The sequence below is a fragment of the Crocuta crocuta genome, unplaced genomic scaffold (assembly GCF_008692635.1).
Source record: "Crocuta crocuta isolate KB4526 unplaced genomic scaffold, BGI_CrCroc_1.0 scaffold118, whole genome shotgun sequence".
Taxonomy (NCBI): Eukaryota; Metazoa; Chordata; class Mammalia; order Carnivora; family Hyaenidae; genus Crocuta; species Crocuta crocuta.
In genome coordinates, this window is record NW_027551558.1 from 6,895,041 (window position 1) to 6,912,307 (window position 17,267).

The 17,267-nt window shown below is 37.7% G+C and overlaps 1 protein-coding gene across 1 annotated transcript in view; it reads left to right on the top strand.

Moving 5' to 3' along the window:
* Positions 1-17,267, top strand: part of AFF3 (ALF transcription elongation factor 3) — a 434,327-nt gene that overhangs the window by 236,229 nt on the left and 180,831 nt on the right. The window contains exon 8 of the mRNA XM_077749191.1: positions 5,463-5,543. Within this exon, the coding sequence (XP_077605317.1) occupies positions 5,463-5,543 (81 nt within the window). The remainder of the gene's footprint in view (positions 1-5,462; positions 5,544-17,267) is intronic.

Below are 17,267 nucleotides of genomic sequence, written 5' to 3' on the forward strand. Positions count from 1 at the left end.
ATCCATTTTGCAAGGCCTCCAGAGAGCTACAAGAGAGTTTAAAGGACATAATCCTTTCCCTCAAAAAGGTTATACAGTAAAACCTTGGATGGTGAGTAAGTTGTCCTGTGAGTGTTCCGCAAGATGAGCAAACATTTCTAGTAAATTTTAACTTGATAAATGAGTGGTATATGTGTAGTATGTGATACCGAACAATATGTGTAGTATGTGATGCCGAACATCACATGATCACAACTGAGCCAATGGTTCTTGAAATTTGCTTTGATGCATAAGTGATTTGGATTACAAGCATGTTTCTGGAATGAATTACACTCACAAACAGAGGTTTTACTGTAATCTCATAGGGGTTATAAATTTATAATCTGATAGTGGTAATACATGAAAGGTAAAGTCACAGCCCCAGGTAGCATGGAAATGTTAAGTAGGGGACACAGTAGATCACGGTAATGGAGAGTGGAGGGTGTGGCTCTTGCTAAGGACCAGGCTGGTCAGTGACCTTCATAAAGAAATGAGGGATGAGAAGGAAAAAAGAGATAAGTGAAGCTGAAAAAACATGAAAAGAAAAACAAACCAAAAAAAGGTGTCAGGATAGGAAAACCTAGGGCAGGACAAGAAATAAACCCATCTGGCTCAGGGGGAGGACATGTAGAGAAGGAACAAGCAGTAACACTGCAGTGTTTCTTGAGGGCACCATATGACAGAGCATCTTGAATGCTTGGACCAGAGTCACTGGAAGCTTTTGAGCGAGTGTGGCATAGTAGCTATTTTAAATAAAACACTTGGGTGACAGTGATCAAGATAGATTGTAGTAGGGAGACAGTAGGCAAGGAGAGAGACCAGGGAAAGTATTTCTCTATTTGCTGATTTTAATAGGGAGATTTAAATGTTATTCAAAAAATTTCTAGTTTCCTCTGTTTGCAAACTATATATACTTTGCAGATCTTTGTACTATATATTTTGAACACTAAGATTTCAGGCTAAAATTCAACTGCCTTGAATAACAAAGAGCTACACTGCTTAATGAATGGATGCCCTAAATCTCTGACCCTTTGTCCTAGGACAGGCTGATGCAGGTGACACCAGAGTAAGTGGGAAGCTACAGGGAGGGAGAGGTTTGTGCAAAATGAGTACACGAAAGTCTGCTCACCTTTAAGCTCTGGACTCTTGGGACTCAGGGTCAATCTTGCTGTACAATAGGCATGAAAATGGACACTGGCCCATATGCCCCATGGCCTTCAGAAAAAACAGTAGATAAGGGATAGAAAAAAAAAAGTTGGACAGTTAATGAAATGCAGTATTCTATACTGTTATCATTGAACCATCTGCTCCTTCATTTAGCAGAAAAGTGAGTGTATTTACTATAAAGAGACTTGGCATTTTAAGCCTATATAAGAAATAAGAAGACACCCTGAAATATGTCCCTTGGCTAACTAGACATCTGCTTGGAGAGATGGGACTGGTAAGCCTGTGTTAAGACAGATATGTCTTGTTCTTAATCCTACCAGTTGGCTAAGGAACCTAAACCCAAAACTGAGGCCCTCTCAGAGCTGAGGAATAGGGTGTGATCTCATTCCTAAGTGGCAAGAAAATCAAAAAGGAAGGAAGATAGGTAGATCAAAGAAGTGACAGGGGACTTTAGAAGATCAGAAGGTAGCTACCTAAACTCTGGAGTAATTGGCCCTACATTAGTTCTCCCTATCTTACCTGTGATCCAGGAAGTGGCTGTAGGACAGCCACTGATGATGGGACGGTTGAAGTGAGGGAGTCAAGAGTGGGGGTTGGGGCGGTGGGGGAGGTAAGGAGCACAGTGGCATGGGATTGATGACCTAGTAGTGGGTAGGGATCTTTTCCTGTGAAGAATATGCTGTGAGACAAACTAACTGAAATTTTAGCAGTTATGAAACATTTTACCTTTGTTTACATTTTAAACTACTAGAAATAGGTATAAATTAAATGCTTTAAAAAAAACGAATCTTATCTCATTATTATTATGTCAAGGCCCTGTTCCCATGAGAAAAGTTAGGGACAGTATAAAGAATCATTATTATGATTTTTCTTAGAAATCATAGTAATTGCTTTAAATATCTGTTTTAGTGCTATATAGTTTGTATTAATAATTACTAGCTTAATTGAAGGTTACATTTGCATAATACTTCATTCTTTTATCAAAACCTTTCCTATATATTCTCTCATCTCAGTCTCCTAATATCTAAAGCTAAGAGAGAAATTCTGTTTCTCAGTTTAGGGACCAGAATTCTGAAACTCGGTTGGATATTAATCAGTAATGTCTTTTATTGAGTGATTTAACATAAAGGAACCATGCTATGCTCCTTATATGTATTATCTCATTTAATCTTCATGATTAAACCATGAGATTAACATCTCTATTTCCTCTGGTTCTAAAATACTACAAGCTGAGATATGATTGATTCCTAAGTCTGTGGTTTTGAAATCACTACAATTTACTCAAGATGTCACTCACCTAAGCTCCCTGAGCTAGTGTGACAGAAGAGGAAATAGGAATAATCTATTTGTTCTTAATTTTCCCATCTAACCCTAATGGAGAACTTTTATAAAATAGATGATCAATCTTTTAAAAAATCCTTGCATATTGATTTTTAAAGTATATATTTAAATAGTTTGTATAAAAAATTCTCTTTTTTAATTCTAAAGATTTAATTGTTTTAAGCAACCCATTTGTCTTCATCATTCCTTTATATATATATATAGCAGAACTCATTAGTTGGAAAAATCACATAGAAATACTTACAATTAAAATAAAGTTAGCAATTTTGCATTGAAATATGGGTGTTCAGTTCAATTCAGTGAGTTAATTTTGAGTGTTTAGTATTTATAATGTGCTTCAGTCTACACAAAGACAAGTAGGCAGTATCCCTCTCTGAAGAAATTTTCATTCCTTCTTTACAGGGTTATGCTTAATAGATCTGAATTTTATTGACAGAGATTACTGAGATGCCTAAGTATGATTTCTGTTCTACTTTGGGGGAAGGATATCAGAAGAGGAGAAATGGTTATGTGCAGATTGAGGTATATACTCATAAAACTGTGGGGTGCCTGGGTGGCTCAGTTGGTTAGGCATCTGACTTCAGCTCAAGTCATGATCTCATAGCTCATGAGTTCAAGCCCCATGTCTGGCTCTGTGCTGACAGCTCAGAGCCTGAAGCCTGCTTCAGATTCTGTGTCTCCCTCTCTCTCTGCCCCTCCCCCACTCATGCTCCGTCTCTCTCTCAAAAAAAAAATGAATAAACATTTTTAAAAAACTGTAAGACAAAAAAAGAATCTAACAGTTACTGTGAGGGAGAAAAACAAGTACTTTGGAGAATGAGAAGGGAACCATCATATATTGGAATGGAAGGGGAATCAGCACAGGCCTCAAGACATAGATGATGTTTGAGATGAGCATAAATGGATGGATAGAAATCCAAAAAGCATATGAGGGCAGGGCATTCACAAAGGTATAGTGTAAGTGAAAACAGAGGCTGTAGTTTTTCTTACACATACTGTGTGTGTAGATTAACAAAAAGGCACAAGGCCGAAAACTGAGACCTTGTTGTAGAAGGTCTTGAATACTAGGATGAGGTTTTTAGGAGCAAATGCAGTGAAGTGGAAGACAAACAGTGGGCTGGAGGTATGAGATATATGTGCAAATTTCAGCAGTGGCATTTATGAATTGAGTGAACTTGAGCAAATCAGTTAATTTCTTTGAGCTTTGACTACCTCACCTGCAATATGGATGCAATAATAATTAAAGGTTGAGTGTGAATTTTAAAACTTGTGTGGAAGTACTCTGAAAACTGGAAAGCACAGCAAGAGTTATCATTGCCATGGTCATCATCATTTTGTTATGTATATAATGGTATGTGAAAATTTTGGAGCAGTAAAGCTCTTCATCTGGATCTGTAGTCTAGGAAAATTAAGTTGGCAGGAGTCTAGTGGATGGATTAATAATAGCAAAAGAAAGAACCAATGAAGAAGCTATTAAAGTAATTCAGGTTAAAAGTAATGAAGGTATGATTAGGATGGTAGAGACTTTGTAGAGATACTGTTCATTCAGAATATACTGAGCACCCGCTCTGTTCCTGGACACAAACTCAGCAGTCCTGCATAACAACCTCAAAAGAGATAAAAGGGATAGATACAGGATAGAACTGACAAAGACTTGAGGAGCAGAGTTCAGTGGAGAGAGGGACATAGAGGTTCACTGGATCTTCCTTTGCTTTCTACTGAAGAAACCTTGGTAACAGCAGAATGGGGAAGGGACATCTCAAATGCATATAAGCTTAAACCACCTACAGCACAGGTGTCGTGGTGGGTGAGATGATAATAAGGTCAATAAATCCTTCCCCAGATGGGTTTGACTCTCTATCTTCTCCCTGTGTGGGTCTGCACTATCCAAGGTATTGAAGGAGGAGATTTACAAAAAAAAAAAAAAAAAAAAAAAAAAAGGCACAAGACCATCCTTAAGAATCTCTTTGACTTGAAAAACGTGACAGAATCCGTTTTCTCCAAGAGAGGTGAGAAATGGTCTTCACTTAAAAAGAATTTCTCATTTACCTTAAAACGGATCAACTACTGTTTCTATGCTTGCTTGGGTTTGAAGGTGGAAGGGGAAAAAATAGGGTTAAAAACCTACTTGTAAACTCCAAGTAAGTGTCCTGGTGATCAGAAATTGATTGAATTTAATCGTACAGTCATTTAGTGACTGCAGATCCCTTCTAGGAGGCGGAACTGGAGGAGAAAACTACCAGTGACTAAACAGCCACTCTTTCTCTAACAGTGCAGCGCACTGTGTGTGTCAAAAACATACCACAGAGGATTGTGCATTGAGCTTAAGTTGTATTCCTAATACTGTGCTATAAAAATGGCAAGACACTTCTTTCTCTTTATTTCATAAATGTGATATGTTTTTTCACTTCTTCATGAAGGTAATTTTTATGAAGACCAGAGTGATGTGTGGGGCTTAATGGAAACTCAGACTAATTTTAGTTTTGAACAAAATAAAACGGTCCTGTAATAATGACTCTAAAGTCAAAAGTACTTTGTACAGTCCTTCAGAAACATCCTGTGAAATTTTGTGGGATGAAGTCCAAGAGAAGCAGCCCCCTTTGTACAGCATTTTCCATAGAGCTTTTACTACTGGGTTGTCCCTTTACACAGAAGCTTAAATGAAGTAAAAATAGGGCAGCCTTGCAGATCTTTTTAAGATATAAAGGGGCCATGGGGATAGCCCCTTGGAACCAAGAATTGGTAAAATTAGGAAAAGAAATCATGAAAGTGGGTCTCACATCCTTTTTTTAAAAATCCCTTTCATTCTTTATTCATCTCTTGTTCATTCCTGTCCCTTCCATGTATCATTAAGGCAAGCTCGAATACTGTTTTATATGCTACTGACTTTAAATAATCCCTGTACTACAGTGCTGTTTGTTTTTCCCTCTCTTTAGGAGATGACCTGGCTCCCACCACTTTCTGCTATTCAAGCACCTGGCAAAGTGGAACCAAACAAATTTCCATTTCCAAATAAGGTGAGATCTTGCAACACTCAGGAGGAATAGGCTTCACTCACACAGAGATTTTTAGTGGATAGTGGATTTTCCCTTGGTTGTTTTTTCCTCTGTAAATATCCCTGCCAGAGGCATATGGCTTTGATTTTCAACAATTTGCAAGCATGTATTTATTCATCAAAAGGAGAAAATTAAGCTTTGACTTCCATACTTTCTGCAAAATGTGATGCATATTATAATTGTCATTTTATCTAAAAACATTTGTGAAGTTAAAATGCATCTTACAATCATTTTATACATTCAGTGTGATTGTGTGTCTTTTTTCTTGAAAAGCTATTATTAAATTGATGATGTATCTTAAAATCAATGTCTTAGAATTGAAGACATGTAGTATATAATTCATCTTTTATAAACCTTAAAATATTTTCTAGGACTTTAAAAGACAAATTTCCATATTTTCTAAGGAAAAGCACACACTCAAAAAATCAGCCACAATATGTTTATTTAAATTACATATGAGTCTAATAGGTTTTGTTTTCTATTCTTCACCATACAACTAACACTTAACTACATATTCATAAAGATAAAATTATGCAAATCTAAGAAGCAAAATGTGAAAGTAGTACCATCATCCAGATTTTATTTCCCTACCCAGAGTTTACTTTCAAGAGCTTCTCGTGTACCATTTCGTCCATCTTCCCTGTGCATTATATACATATATGTGTATATGCAGTTTTAAAAGACTCTTCAATAGTATAGTTCTAAAAACATTTCTAAGAGCTTATTTTTTTCAGATCCCCTGAATGCATATCGTTACTAAATATCAACATCACAACTTTTAAAGTGAATTATTAAAATAATATTTCATTATAATTATCACAACGGTAAATTTCATTCTAAGAGCTGATTTTTATCTCTCTTAACAAAGTGTATTTGGAGATCTCTCCAAGTAAATACATGGAGATGTTCTTCGTTATTTAATAGCAGCACAATCTTTTGTCATATGAATTTGTTGTAGTTTATTTGGTTAAGCTCCTTTTGATGGACATTGAGATTGTTTATGGTTTGTTGTTATCACAAGCACTTTCACAACCAACATTTTTTGGTAAATGCGTCTTTGTATACCTCTTATTGAATATCTCTAGTACAGATATCTAGAACAAGAATTGGGTGCTGGAAGCATGAGAAGCCATATTTAAATATTTTTTTAAATAGTTTATTGCCAAGTTGGTTTCCATATAACACCTAGTGCTCATCCCCACAAGTGCCCTCCTCCATGCCCATCACTCCCCTTCCCCTCCCCCCACCCCCATCAGCCCTCAGTTTGTTCTCGGCAACAGTACTTTTTATGCATCTTGCCAGTGTTTAGCATTATCTGGTTTTATATCATTGTGTCTGTAGTGTGGGTGAAAAACTGATATCCTATTGTTTTAATTTGCATTTCTCCAGTGACTTTAAAGTTTGAGCATTGACCATTTTTCCTTTACAAATTGCCCATTTGTATCCATTACCACTTTAAAAAGAAATGATTTGTAGGAACTCCTTATATCTTATTCATTTCTCTGTTATATATGGATGCAACTATTTTCTTGCAACCTTATTTATGTACCTTTTATACTAGCAAAGTGTTTAATTTTTATGTCAGAGAAAAATTACTTCCTGCTCCAACATTCTAACCGTGTTCTGTATTTAATTCTCACTTTTTATAGTTTTGTTTTTGGGTTTTTAAAAAGTTTTTGTGGATGGTATAACATAGGATTCTAGCTTAATTCTTTTCAGTGGCTAGGAAATTATTGTTACACTATCAACTGATTAGTCCATATTCTCCCATCTCCACCGCTGGTTTGAAATGCTACCTATGTCAACAATTGAATTTGTTTCAGGACGGTCCATCTGGGTTTTTCCATTGTATTTCTTTAATTCTTTCCCAAAACCTCATTTTTAAATCAGAGGTTGACAAGCTTTTTCTGTAAAGGATCACATTGTAAACAGTTTAGGCTTTGTGGACAATACCTAAATGAATGAATGTGGCTAGTTCAAATAAAATTTTATTTACTGAAACATGTAGTGACACAATAAATAAAGAACTCTTACAACCCACCAATAAAAAGATAACTTATTTTTAAGATAGGGCAAAGAATTTAAATAGCCTTTTCTGGGGCGCCTGGGTGGCTTAGTCGGTTAAGTGTCCGACTTTCACTTAGGTCATGATCTCGCGGTTCGTGGGTTCGAGCCCCACGTCGGGCTCTGTGCTGACTGCCAGCTCAGAGCCTGGAGCCTGTTTCAGTCTGTGACTCCCTCTCTCTCTGACCCTCCCCTGCTTACACTGTCTCTCTCTCTCTCCTAGAAATAATTAAAAAAAAAAAATAGCCTTTTCTCCCAAGAAGGTCTACAAATGCCTGATAAGTATATGAAAAGACACTATCACTATTGTTAATCATTAGGGATACAAATCAGAACCACAAGGAGAAACTCCTTCACATCTACTTAAATAGCTAAAATCAGCAGCTCCTGGGTGACTCAGTCAGTTAAGCATCCAACTTTGACTCAGGTCATGACATCGCGGTTTGCAAGTTCAAGCCCCACACCTGGGTCACTGCTGTCAGCGCAGAGCCCGCTTTGGATCCCCTGTTCCCCTCTCTCTGCCCCTGCCCTGCTTGCTTGTTCTCTCTCTCTCTCTCTCTCTCTCTCAAAAATAAATAAAACTACCTTAATTATATATTTACTTTCCCAGTAAGATTTACTCTTTCAGATGTTTTCTTGTTACTAATTAGGCCACTTCTTTTCAGCTTTATGAAGTTCCTTCAATATTATTTCTTGCCAGGCTGGTTACTGTGATGAACTCCTTTTTTTCCTTGTCTAGAAAAAAACTCTTGATCTCTCCTTCAATCCTTAATGATAATTTTGATGGGTAGAGTATTCTTGGTTAGAAGATTTCTTTCTTCTAGTACTTTGCATAGAGCCTGCCACTCCTTTCTGACCTGCAGAGTTTGTACTGAAACTTTTATGGGGTTTCCCTTGTGCTTAACAAGTTTCTCCTCCTGCTGCTTTTAAAATTTCTTTTTGTCTTTAACTTTTGACATTTTAATCATAATGTGCCTTGGTGTGGGTCTCTTTGGATTCATCTTATTTGGAATTCTCTGGGATTCCTGGATCTGAATTTCTGTTTCTTTCTCCAAGGAGGGAAATTTTCAGCCATTATTTCTTCAAATAAGATTTTTGTCCATTTCTCTTTTTCTCTTCCTTCTGTGAGCCGTGTAATGCGAATGTTAGTCTATCATCCTATATATCCCTTAAGCTATCTTATTTCATTCTTTTTTTTTTTCTTTTTCTACTCTGTTTGGTGAGTTCCATTGCCTTGTCTTTAAGTAGACTGATCCTTTCTTATGTGTAGTTTTCAGCTCATCACTGCATTCTTCACCTCTGTGACTTTTGTTTGGTACCTTCTTATATATATTTACATCTCTTTGTTGAAGTTCTCACTATGTTCATCCATTCTTCTCACCAATTCAGTAAGCATTTTTATGACCATTAATCTGAACTTTTTATCAGGTAAATTATCTCTGTTTCATTAAGGTTCTTGTTTCTGAAGTTTTGCTTTCGTTTGGAACATATTTCTCTGTCTCTTCATTTTGCTTGATTCTCTGTGCTGGTTTCTATATAGTAGATCTAACAACCACCTCACCTAGTCTTGAAGGAGCGGCCCCATGCAGGAAATGAACCTTTTTATTCAGCCATGCCCAGATCTTGGTCATCTCTCAACCTTCTGTGCTTATCCAAGCAGCCTATTTTACTTTTAACAGCATCTAGTAGTTGAGGATGTGCCAAAACACAGCAGTGTCTCAAAGGAAAGGATCTCAGTGCCTCGATTCAAGCTGACTACAAACCAGACCTTCAGGCAGCAACTTTTAAAAGTATGCAAACTTATATAGTCCTGAGGGACCACAGGCATAAGCATTGCTGACCACCAGAGCCAGGCAATCTGGAATTGTTCCCTGGGCATCAAGTGCAAAAATTTGGGCTCCAGGGAATTGTATTATGGGAGATACAAGCAAGCTAGAGCAAGGCAGAAGGAGAAGGCAAAGATGGTGTCCACAGCATATGTCCCTAGAGAGCAGTTCCATAAGCTACTAAAGTATATGCCATTCCCAAAGCCTGCCTCTCAGTCTGAAGCTGCCAGACAAGCAAAGTGGCTTCCTTCACAGAAAGACTTGGGGCAAGGGGCTATGCCTCAGTCTACTATCTGTGCAGTACCCTGGACATGGTAGCCTACTAAGAACCATTCCTCTCTGGCACAGTCCTATGGGACCCAGTAACACAAGCTCCTCAGGCCACTAGATCCAGGTGATTAAGAGGCATCCCCTGGGAATCTCCTTCAAACACCAGGAACCAAACACATGTGAGGCTCCCCTCCAGGAGACATGGCATTCTGGAACACAGTCAGGTTGAGTGTAAAGATAGCACCCACCCTCTGAAATAGCTGGAAAGGATTGCAATCAGCTCGTAGATGCATGTTTATACTAGTAGCTTGCCCTGGAGGCCACAGCCATGATGATTAGCTACTAGACTTCCTTCACAGAAAGACTGAGTTTCTAGGTCTGTTGCTTCTTGCTGTGTCCTTTGAACTCTTCTCCATTGGTTACAATCCTGTGGAACCCATGAATTTAAGCCTGACTGGCCACCCCAGCCAGGCAATATAGAGGTGTGCCCTGGCAGCAGTCACAGAAATCAGGGCATCAGACAGGGATATGAGCTCCTTTCTGCATGACATCTATTATTACAGTCCCCTGTGACCAGGATCAGGTTTTTTAAAGAGAACATTGTTTCATATGTATCTATGGACTCAGCGTGTCTGTAGGAGAAGGTGAGTTCAAGATCTTCCTATGTCACCATCTTTAACCAGAACCCACATGTCCCTCTTGCATTCAGAACTTCCCAGTGGCATCCTCCCACACAAATACAATGCAAAATCCTTATAATTTTTGTAAATAATCCAGCCAAAATAAAAGCTTGATCCAAAGTACAATCAAACAAGTATTTTTATTATATAAACATATCCATTGTGTAAGTACAATTTCTGATGTAATTGAGCACACATACCAAGGCACATTTGGTTGTGACTTTTCCAAAAGAATTGTAGAAATTTGTTTTGTTGAATATATATGGTTAAGTTTAAGTAGTGACTTACCTCCTGCGGTAAAATTGAGACCTTATTTCATTAGTACAAAAAAATACTTTTCAAGGCAGAAATTAGGTTATAAAAATCTTATCTTCCACCCAAAAAGATACTTATTAAATATAAGCTAGGGTACAGAATTTCAAATTAAAATTTTAAAATGTGCATTATTTAGGGGTGTCTAGGTGGCTCAGTCAGTTAAACATCTGACTCTTGATTTCAGCTTAGGTCATGATTTCATGGTCCATGAAATTGAGCCCTGCACCAGGCTCCCGCTGGGCTTGGAGCCTGCTTAAGATTTTCTCTCTGCTCCCTTCACCCCCTGTGTGGGTGCTCACTCTTTCTCCCTACTCCTTCTCTCTCTTTCTCTCTCTCAAAAAAACTAACTGTGTGTCATTTAGAACTTTCATAGGATTTTGGTGGAGTATCTCACCCTAGATCTTTTGCCTCACCAAAGAAAGAAAGAATAAGTCATTTTGCAAAGTGTAAGAACATTGCATGATTTTAATAATACTTGTCTTTCAAAAAGCTTATGATAAGTACTATTAACTTATCTGGTACAGATGAAATAAGACTGGATTCGTGTCCTATTTCTGCTGTAACAAACTACCACAAACTTAAGTGACTTAAGACCACACAAATTTGTTATCAGAAAACTCTGGAAGTCAGAAGTCTGAGCTAAAATCAAGGAGTTGGCAGACTTCTTTTCTTCTGAATGCTCTAAGCAAGACTTTGTTTTCTTGTCGTTCTCAGTTTCAACCAGCTGCCCTTGTTACTTAGCTCATGGTCCTCTTCATTCTGACCTCTGACTTCCTTGTCCTGTCTCTTTCTCTGACTCTCTTTCCTCCTTCTCTCTATTATAAGGTCCCTTGTAATTATATTGGGCCTATTTAGATAACCCAGGATAATCTCCTATCTCAAAATTGTTAATTTAATCATATCTGTGAATCCCTCTTGTCATAAGCAGCAATGTATTCACAGGTCCAGGAACTAGGATACAGACATCTTTGAGGGAGCCCTGCTGTGTCTACTACAAAAACTGTTGCTAATATTCACACACAGTGTATCTCTCTTAACCTGTATCTCAACTAATTAGTATTTTGACAAGTGGGGCTTGCAGTTCATTAATTAGATTATTACTGTTTGAGATTATCACTATTGCTAGTGTGCAGGAGCAAGAATTATCTATGGAATTTGAGGCGCAAAATCTCCAAAATGACTAATAAATACTGAAATTAAGACCTCATTAAGACTGAAGGGGCAATTTGACCTCACAAATTGAGGCATTGAGTTACCAGTACCACTAAATTAATTAGCTAAATACTTCCAAGAATTTCCCCAATTTGTCTGGGTGTTGAAGGACATAATGTAAGTAAAGTCCATTGATAATGAACTTGGATCTTTTTTCTGTTCTCTGAAGACTTAATTTGGAGTTATAGTTCTCTAGACCAAAACTACCAGACATGTCCGCTTCATTCTTTAAATCTCAAAAGTAATTGAATTGGTTAAAAAAGAAGATTGTTTGCCATTATCAGGTATTTAAACCAAGAAAAAAAAGAATTTGATTTGTCCTTTTCACTTCATTTCTGTAGCAGTCTCATAAATTTTGAAATGCAAGTAAAGGACTCAGAGTTGTAGAACCTTTTCCATTCTCAAAAGGCATGTGTGCAAATTTTAATGACAGTTCACAAACATTTGTGGCAATGGATGCTGACTTGGGTGGGTTCAGACATGGTCTGGAACTATTCTTACCTGATCAGTGTTTAAAGCATTATACAGAAGTATTCTAGAATCATTTTAGAAATGATAATCCTATTACCTTTTTGTACCCTGGAAGGAGAATGAAGCCAGCAAGTATGAAGGAAAGGGCTTTAAAGTTGCAGAGTTCATTTTCTATCTCTCTCATGTGGTTCCTAGAGTGCTTTAAGGTTTACCACAAAATGTTTGGACTAAAGCTCCATGTTTAGTGTTACCTTGAAGCAAAAATTTAAATTAATTACAAATTACATTATTTCAACTCTTCTGAGCTTTAGTGAAAAGAATGAGAAGAAAGTGATGGGTAGGAGTGACGGGAGACCCCAAATCAGGTGAATCTTTTTCCTGTAGTGACTAGCTTTCTGCTGCAGGTCTGAGAATAAGATATATTTCCATTTCTTGCCTTTTATAATTCTAACAATTGGTTGATAGACAAGCAAGGAGAGATATGATTGGAGCAGTCCTCAAATGGTTCCAAAAAGCCATTTTTAAACAGTACCCTCACAGTATAAGGATCCTCCTTAAGATACATGGCTTAAGAACTTCTGTGTTTTATAGATCTAAGGTAGATATTTTTTTTTAGATTTTAAGTACCCTAAAATCAGGATTTGTTTTATAGTTGATGATGTCTTACAATTACTTGGCAGTAAATTTTCTTTCATAGTAATACATGAGGTAATGTAGCCTCCTACAGTTTTGATGGCATGTTACATCTGATAAAATATAGTCTTTATTTTTTAAAAAAATTAATGTTTATTTATTTTTGAGAGAGAGACAGACAGAGTACAAGTGGGGAAGGGGCAGAGAGATAGGGATATACAGAATTTGAAATAGGCTCCAGGCTCTGAGCTGTCAGCACAGCTGATGCTGGGCTCGAACTCACTAGCTGTGAGATCATGACCTGAGCCGAAGTTGGACACTTAACCAACTAAGCCAACTGGGTGCCACGAAATATAGTCTTTATTACAGTGCTCCACTGAAGGGTGTGTGCTTGGTTATTTCTGTCTCCAGGAAAATGATTTGTACAAACTTTTCTTTCCAGCTAAACACCACATGTAAAGAAGGTTTAGGATTCCCATACACCAAACAATACTTTAGGTGTTGGGAATTCAGGACTTAGAGGACAGAGAAGATTAAATCCCATCTGTAGATATTCTTTAAGTAACAGAAGAGGCTCTCCTCTTTGCACACATGTCAGAATGACACACACTTGATGAATGACACTGGCAAACCAGAAGGAGTTGATTAACTTCAGCAATGTCTTGTTATAGGATTGCAGGCAACCTTTTTTTTTCATTCTTTACTCCTTTTCTGAATTTTCTTTAACGAAAAGATATTACTTTTGTTTGTGTCTTTAAGTAGTAAATGCTCCTTAATAAGATAAAGCTACCCTTGGGTCAAGACAGTAATAATAGTAGCATTCTTTTTATGATATTTACTATCAAATTGTGCACTTCAAATATGTGCAATTTATGCCATGTAATTTGTACCTTAATAAAGCTGGGCTTGTCTTTTTTTTCAAAGAGTCATAATTGAAAAGATAATTTTTGTAGTGGCAGTATGACACAGTACAGTGAAACCATAAAACAGATAAGTCCTTCTGAGATTCAGGAAGATTTCAAAGAGCAGGTAACTCTTGAGCTTTTTTGTTCTGAGCCTTGAAGAAAGAATGAAGTTTGCCAAGCAGAAAACAGAAAATGGCAGGGTGTGCATCCCCAAGGACAAGGAAAAGCTGCAAAGGCTTGAAGTACTCTGGCAGAGCAATCATGACATCCCTTTCAGCCCTAGGTTATAATATTTTATATACACATCATCTCTACTACTAACCTGCCAGACACCCAAGCCCTGTCGTCAGGGATTTGGTGCACTCACTCTGTAACTCTTAAGGTGCCTGACAGAACATTGTAGCCCTCACAGAGTGCTCCCAGAGGAGTCTGAAATAAAAATGCACAGATGGGATTAGCAACTCCCTAAGCTACTTATGGAAAACTTAGTCAGGGCCTTTGAGAGAGAGGAGAGAGAGAGAGAGAAGGCCTTTGAGACAGAAGCTATAGGTGTCTGGGTGTCTGGGTGTCTGGCTAGGGTGGCAGGAAGTATAATATGGGAAGGACTTAAGTGCCTGGGCCTTTAGGAAGGAGAGGCTTTGTTTCTCTCCACTCTGAACCCAGCCTGGCTCTGGTTCAGTGAAGGATGAAGGATCTGTACACTTTGTGGCAGCCTCAGGGTTTTGCAGCTATGTGGGCAGGGCAGGATTCCTTTAAGAAGTGGTAGCCTCAGAGGTTCCTCAGGAAACTAACAATAGAACTCCCCTATGACCCAGCAATAGCACTGCTAGGAATTTACCCAAGGGATACAGAAATGCTGATGCATAGGAGCACATGTACCCCAATGTTCATAGCAGCACTCTCCACAATAGCTAAAACATGGAAAGAGCCTAAGTGTCCATCAACGGACGAATGGATCAAGAAGATGTGGTTTATCTATACCATGGAATACTACATGGCAATGAGAAACAATGAAATCTGGCCATGTGTAGCAACATGGATGGACCTTGAGGGTGTTATGCTGAGCGAAATAAGTCAGGCAGAGAAGGACAAATATCATATGTTTGCACGTATAGGAGGATTAGAAGGAACTTAACAGAGGACCAAGGGGGAGAAGAAGGGCAGAAATGGTGGAGGAAAGGGAGAGAGGCAAACCATGAGAGACTCTTGAATGCTGACAAAAACTGAGGACTGATGGATGTGGGGGGGAGGGGGGATGGGCATGGAGGAGGACACTTGTGGGGATGAGCACTGGGTGTTATGTGGAAACTAATTTGACAATAAACTATTTGTAAAAAAAAAAAAAAAAGAAGTGGTAGCCGCAGGCCCTGTTGTTGGCCAGCAGAGACCTAATCAAAATGAGGACAGTGTCTTATGGACCTAATCTTGGGAGAAGCCTCATAAGGTAACTCATACCCTCCACCAGCCAACTGGCCATGTGCTAGCCCAGTGTCAGTGAGGATGACAAGGGGACATCATTCATACCCACAGAGCAGCGTGGTCTAGAAACACCGGGATTAGAGTCAGTATTTTCAAGCTAATATTGGTTGGTTCAGTGCACCACCCAGAAGACATCAGTTATGAACATGACATAACATATTAGGACAAAACCTTTATTTTATTTTGCCTCTCCAGAAGTTTCCTTCTTTCCAGAAGAACAGACTTTTATGGTGATTTTTTTTTCACCAATTACTTTAACCATTTTCTACCTCTCTTCACTACCCACACAATAATCATCATTAATTACTCAAATGTTTTAGGTAAAATTCCAAGTTCAAGATCTCTTAAATATATGTTCTTGCAGTATGTAATTATAATTCAGGTTATCTATGAACTTATTTTTGGTTTTCTGCTCAGAGTCTATGGTCTGTAGTCATCATCTGAGCTTTAGGGTATCTAACATGCACCAAGAAATAAAATGAACTATTGCCCAAGAGTGCCAGGAAATGGTCTTACAGAAATGCCTACTTTTTCTTTTAAGAATGAACTTAATGCTGAAAACTATCTCAGTTGTCATTCTTGTCTATTTGATGGTGAGTGACTATTTACCTCTCTAGTAGAAGACACCTTCAAAATGTCAAAATCTACCCACAGCTCAAAGGAGTCTACTACATGGGACTCAAAGTACTTTTCACGTATCAAAACTAACATTAATTTATGTTCAGATATAAACTCTAAATTAATCAGAAATGATGGAAAACACACAAGTCCATTTGAAGGATTTAACCGTGAGCGTCTTCTTAGTAACAACTATCCAAAGTAAGGCCAAATCATTTACTTATGAGGATTATACTTTAGCCCATCATTTCAGGAACAGTATTTCATCTAAATACACTGTTTCCAAAACCTGAATCTCAGGTTGAGAGTTGAAATTCTTCTTTTTCTTCAAATGAATAGCTCATTATTACCAGCATTGATTTTAAAAGCATTTGTGTGTAATTCAGTCAGTTTACCAGAGTGGGAATCCCTTCCCTTCCTGACTTTCCCACCCAGCCCCCATCTAGCAATCTGACTGGTTTTGTACTGTTCCAGTGGGATTCCTTTTTAAAACATCACATGGGTTTGAATATGCAACAAGTCACATTAAAGGACATCTCCTGTCCCATGACAAATATATTCTTAGAGCAAAGTTCTAGTAAAATATTTTAAACTATATAGAAGTAGATTCCATTTCACTGGATTTTATGTGCTGCTGCTTTTTCTTTTATATTCCTACCATCTCTATTAATTCATTCTTTCATAACTGTCCCTTATATTTCTTGCTAAATGAGAATTTTTCAAAGAAAAAGGATGTGAATTCCCAAAACTAAATTTAGAATTTTACTTTAATGCAAATAAAATCAGGTTTAATCACTATTTACCTAAACAGTAACTAAACTCAAACTACTAGAGTCCTGGCTTTCCATTTCAGGTAAGTGGAAATCTGTAGTAATCTTTCCATTCACCAATATGAGACTGACAATAATTGTTCAGTGCAGTGTCCCTGGGGGAATGGTTGCCAGGGAAAGATGATGAGAGTAAAGATTCAAAGGGAGGTAGTTTAGATTAAAAGTTAGCAATATAATAAATCCTAACAAATAAATCCTAGTAATATGAACTAAAACCATAAACCTCATGGAAGAAAACATAGAGACAAATTTACGACTTTGGATTTGACAGCAGATTCTCAAATATGACACCAAAAGCATGAACAATAACAACAAAAATGAAATAAACTGGACTTCATTAAAATTAAAAACTTCTGTGCATTAAAGGACATTACCGGTAAAG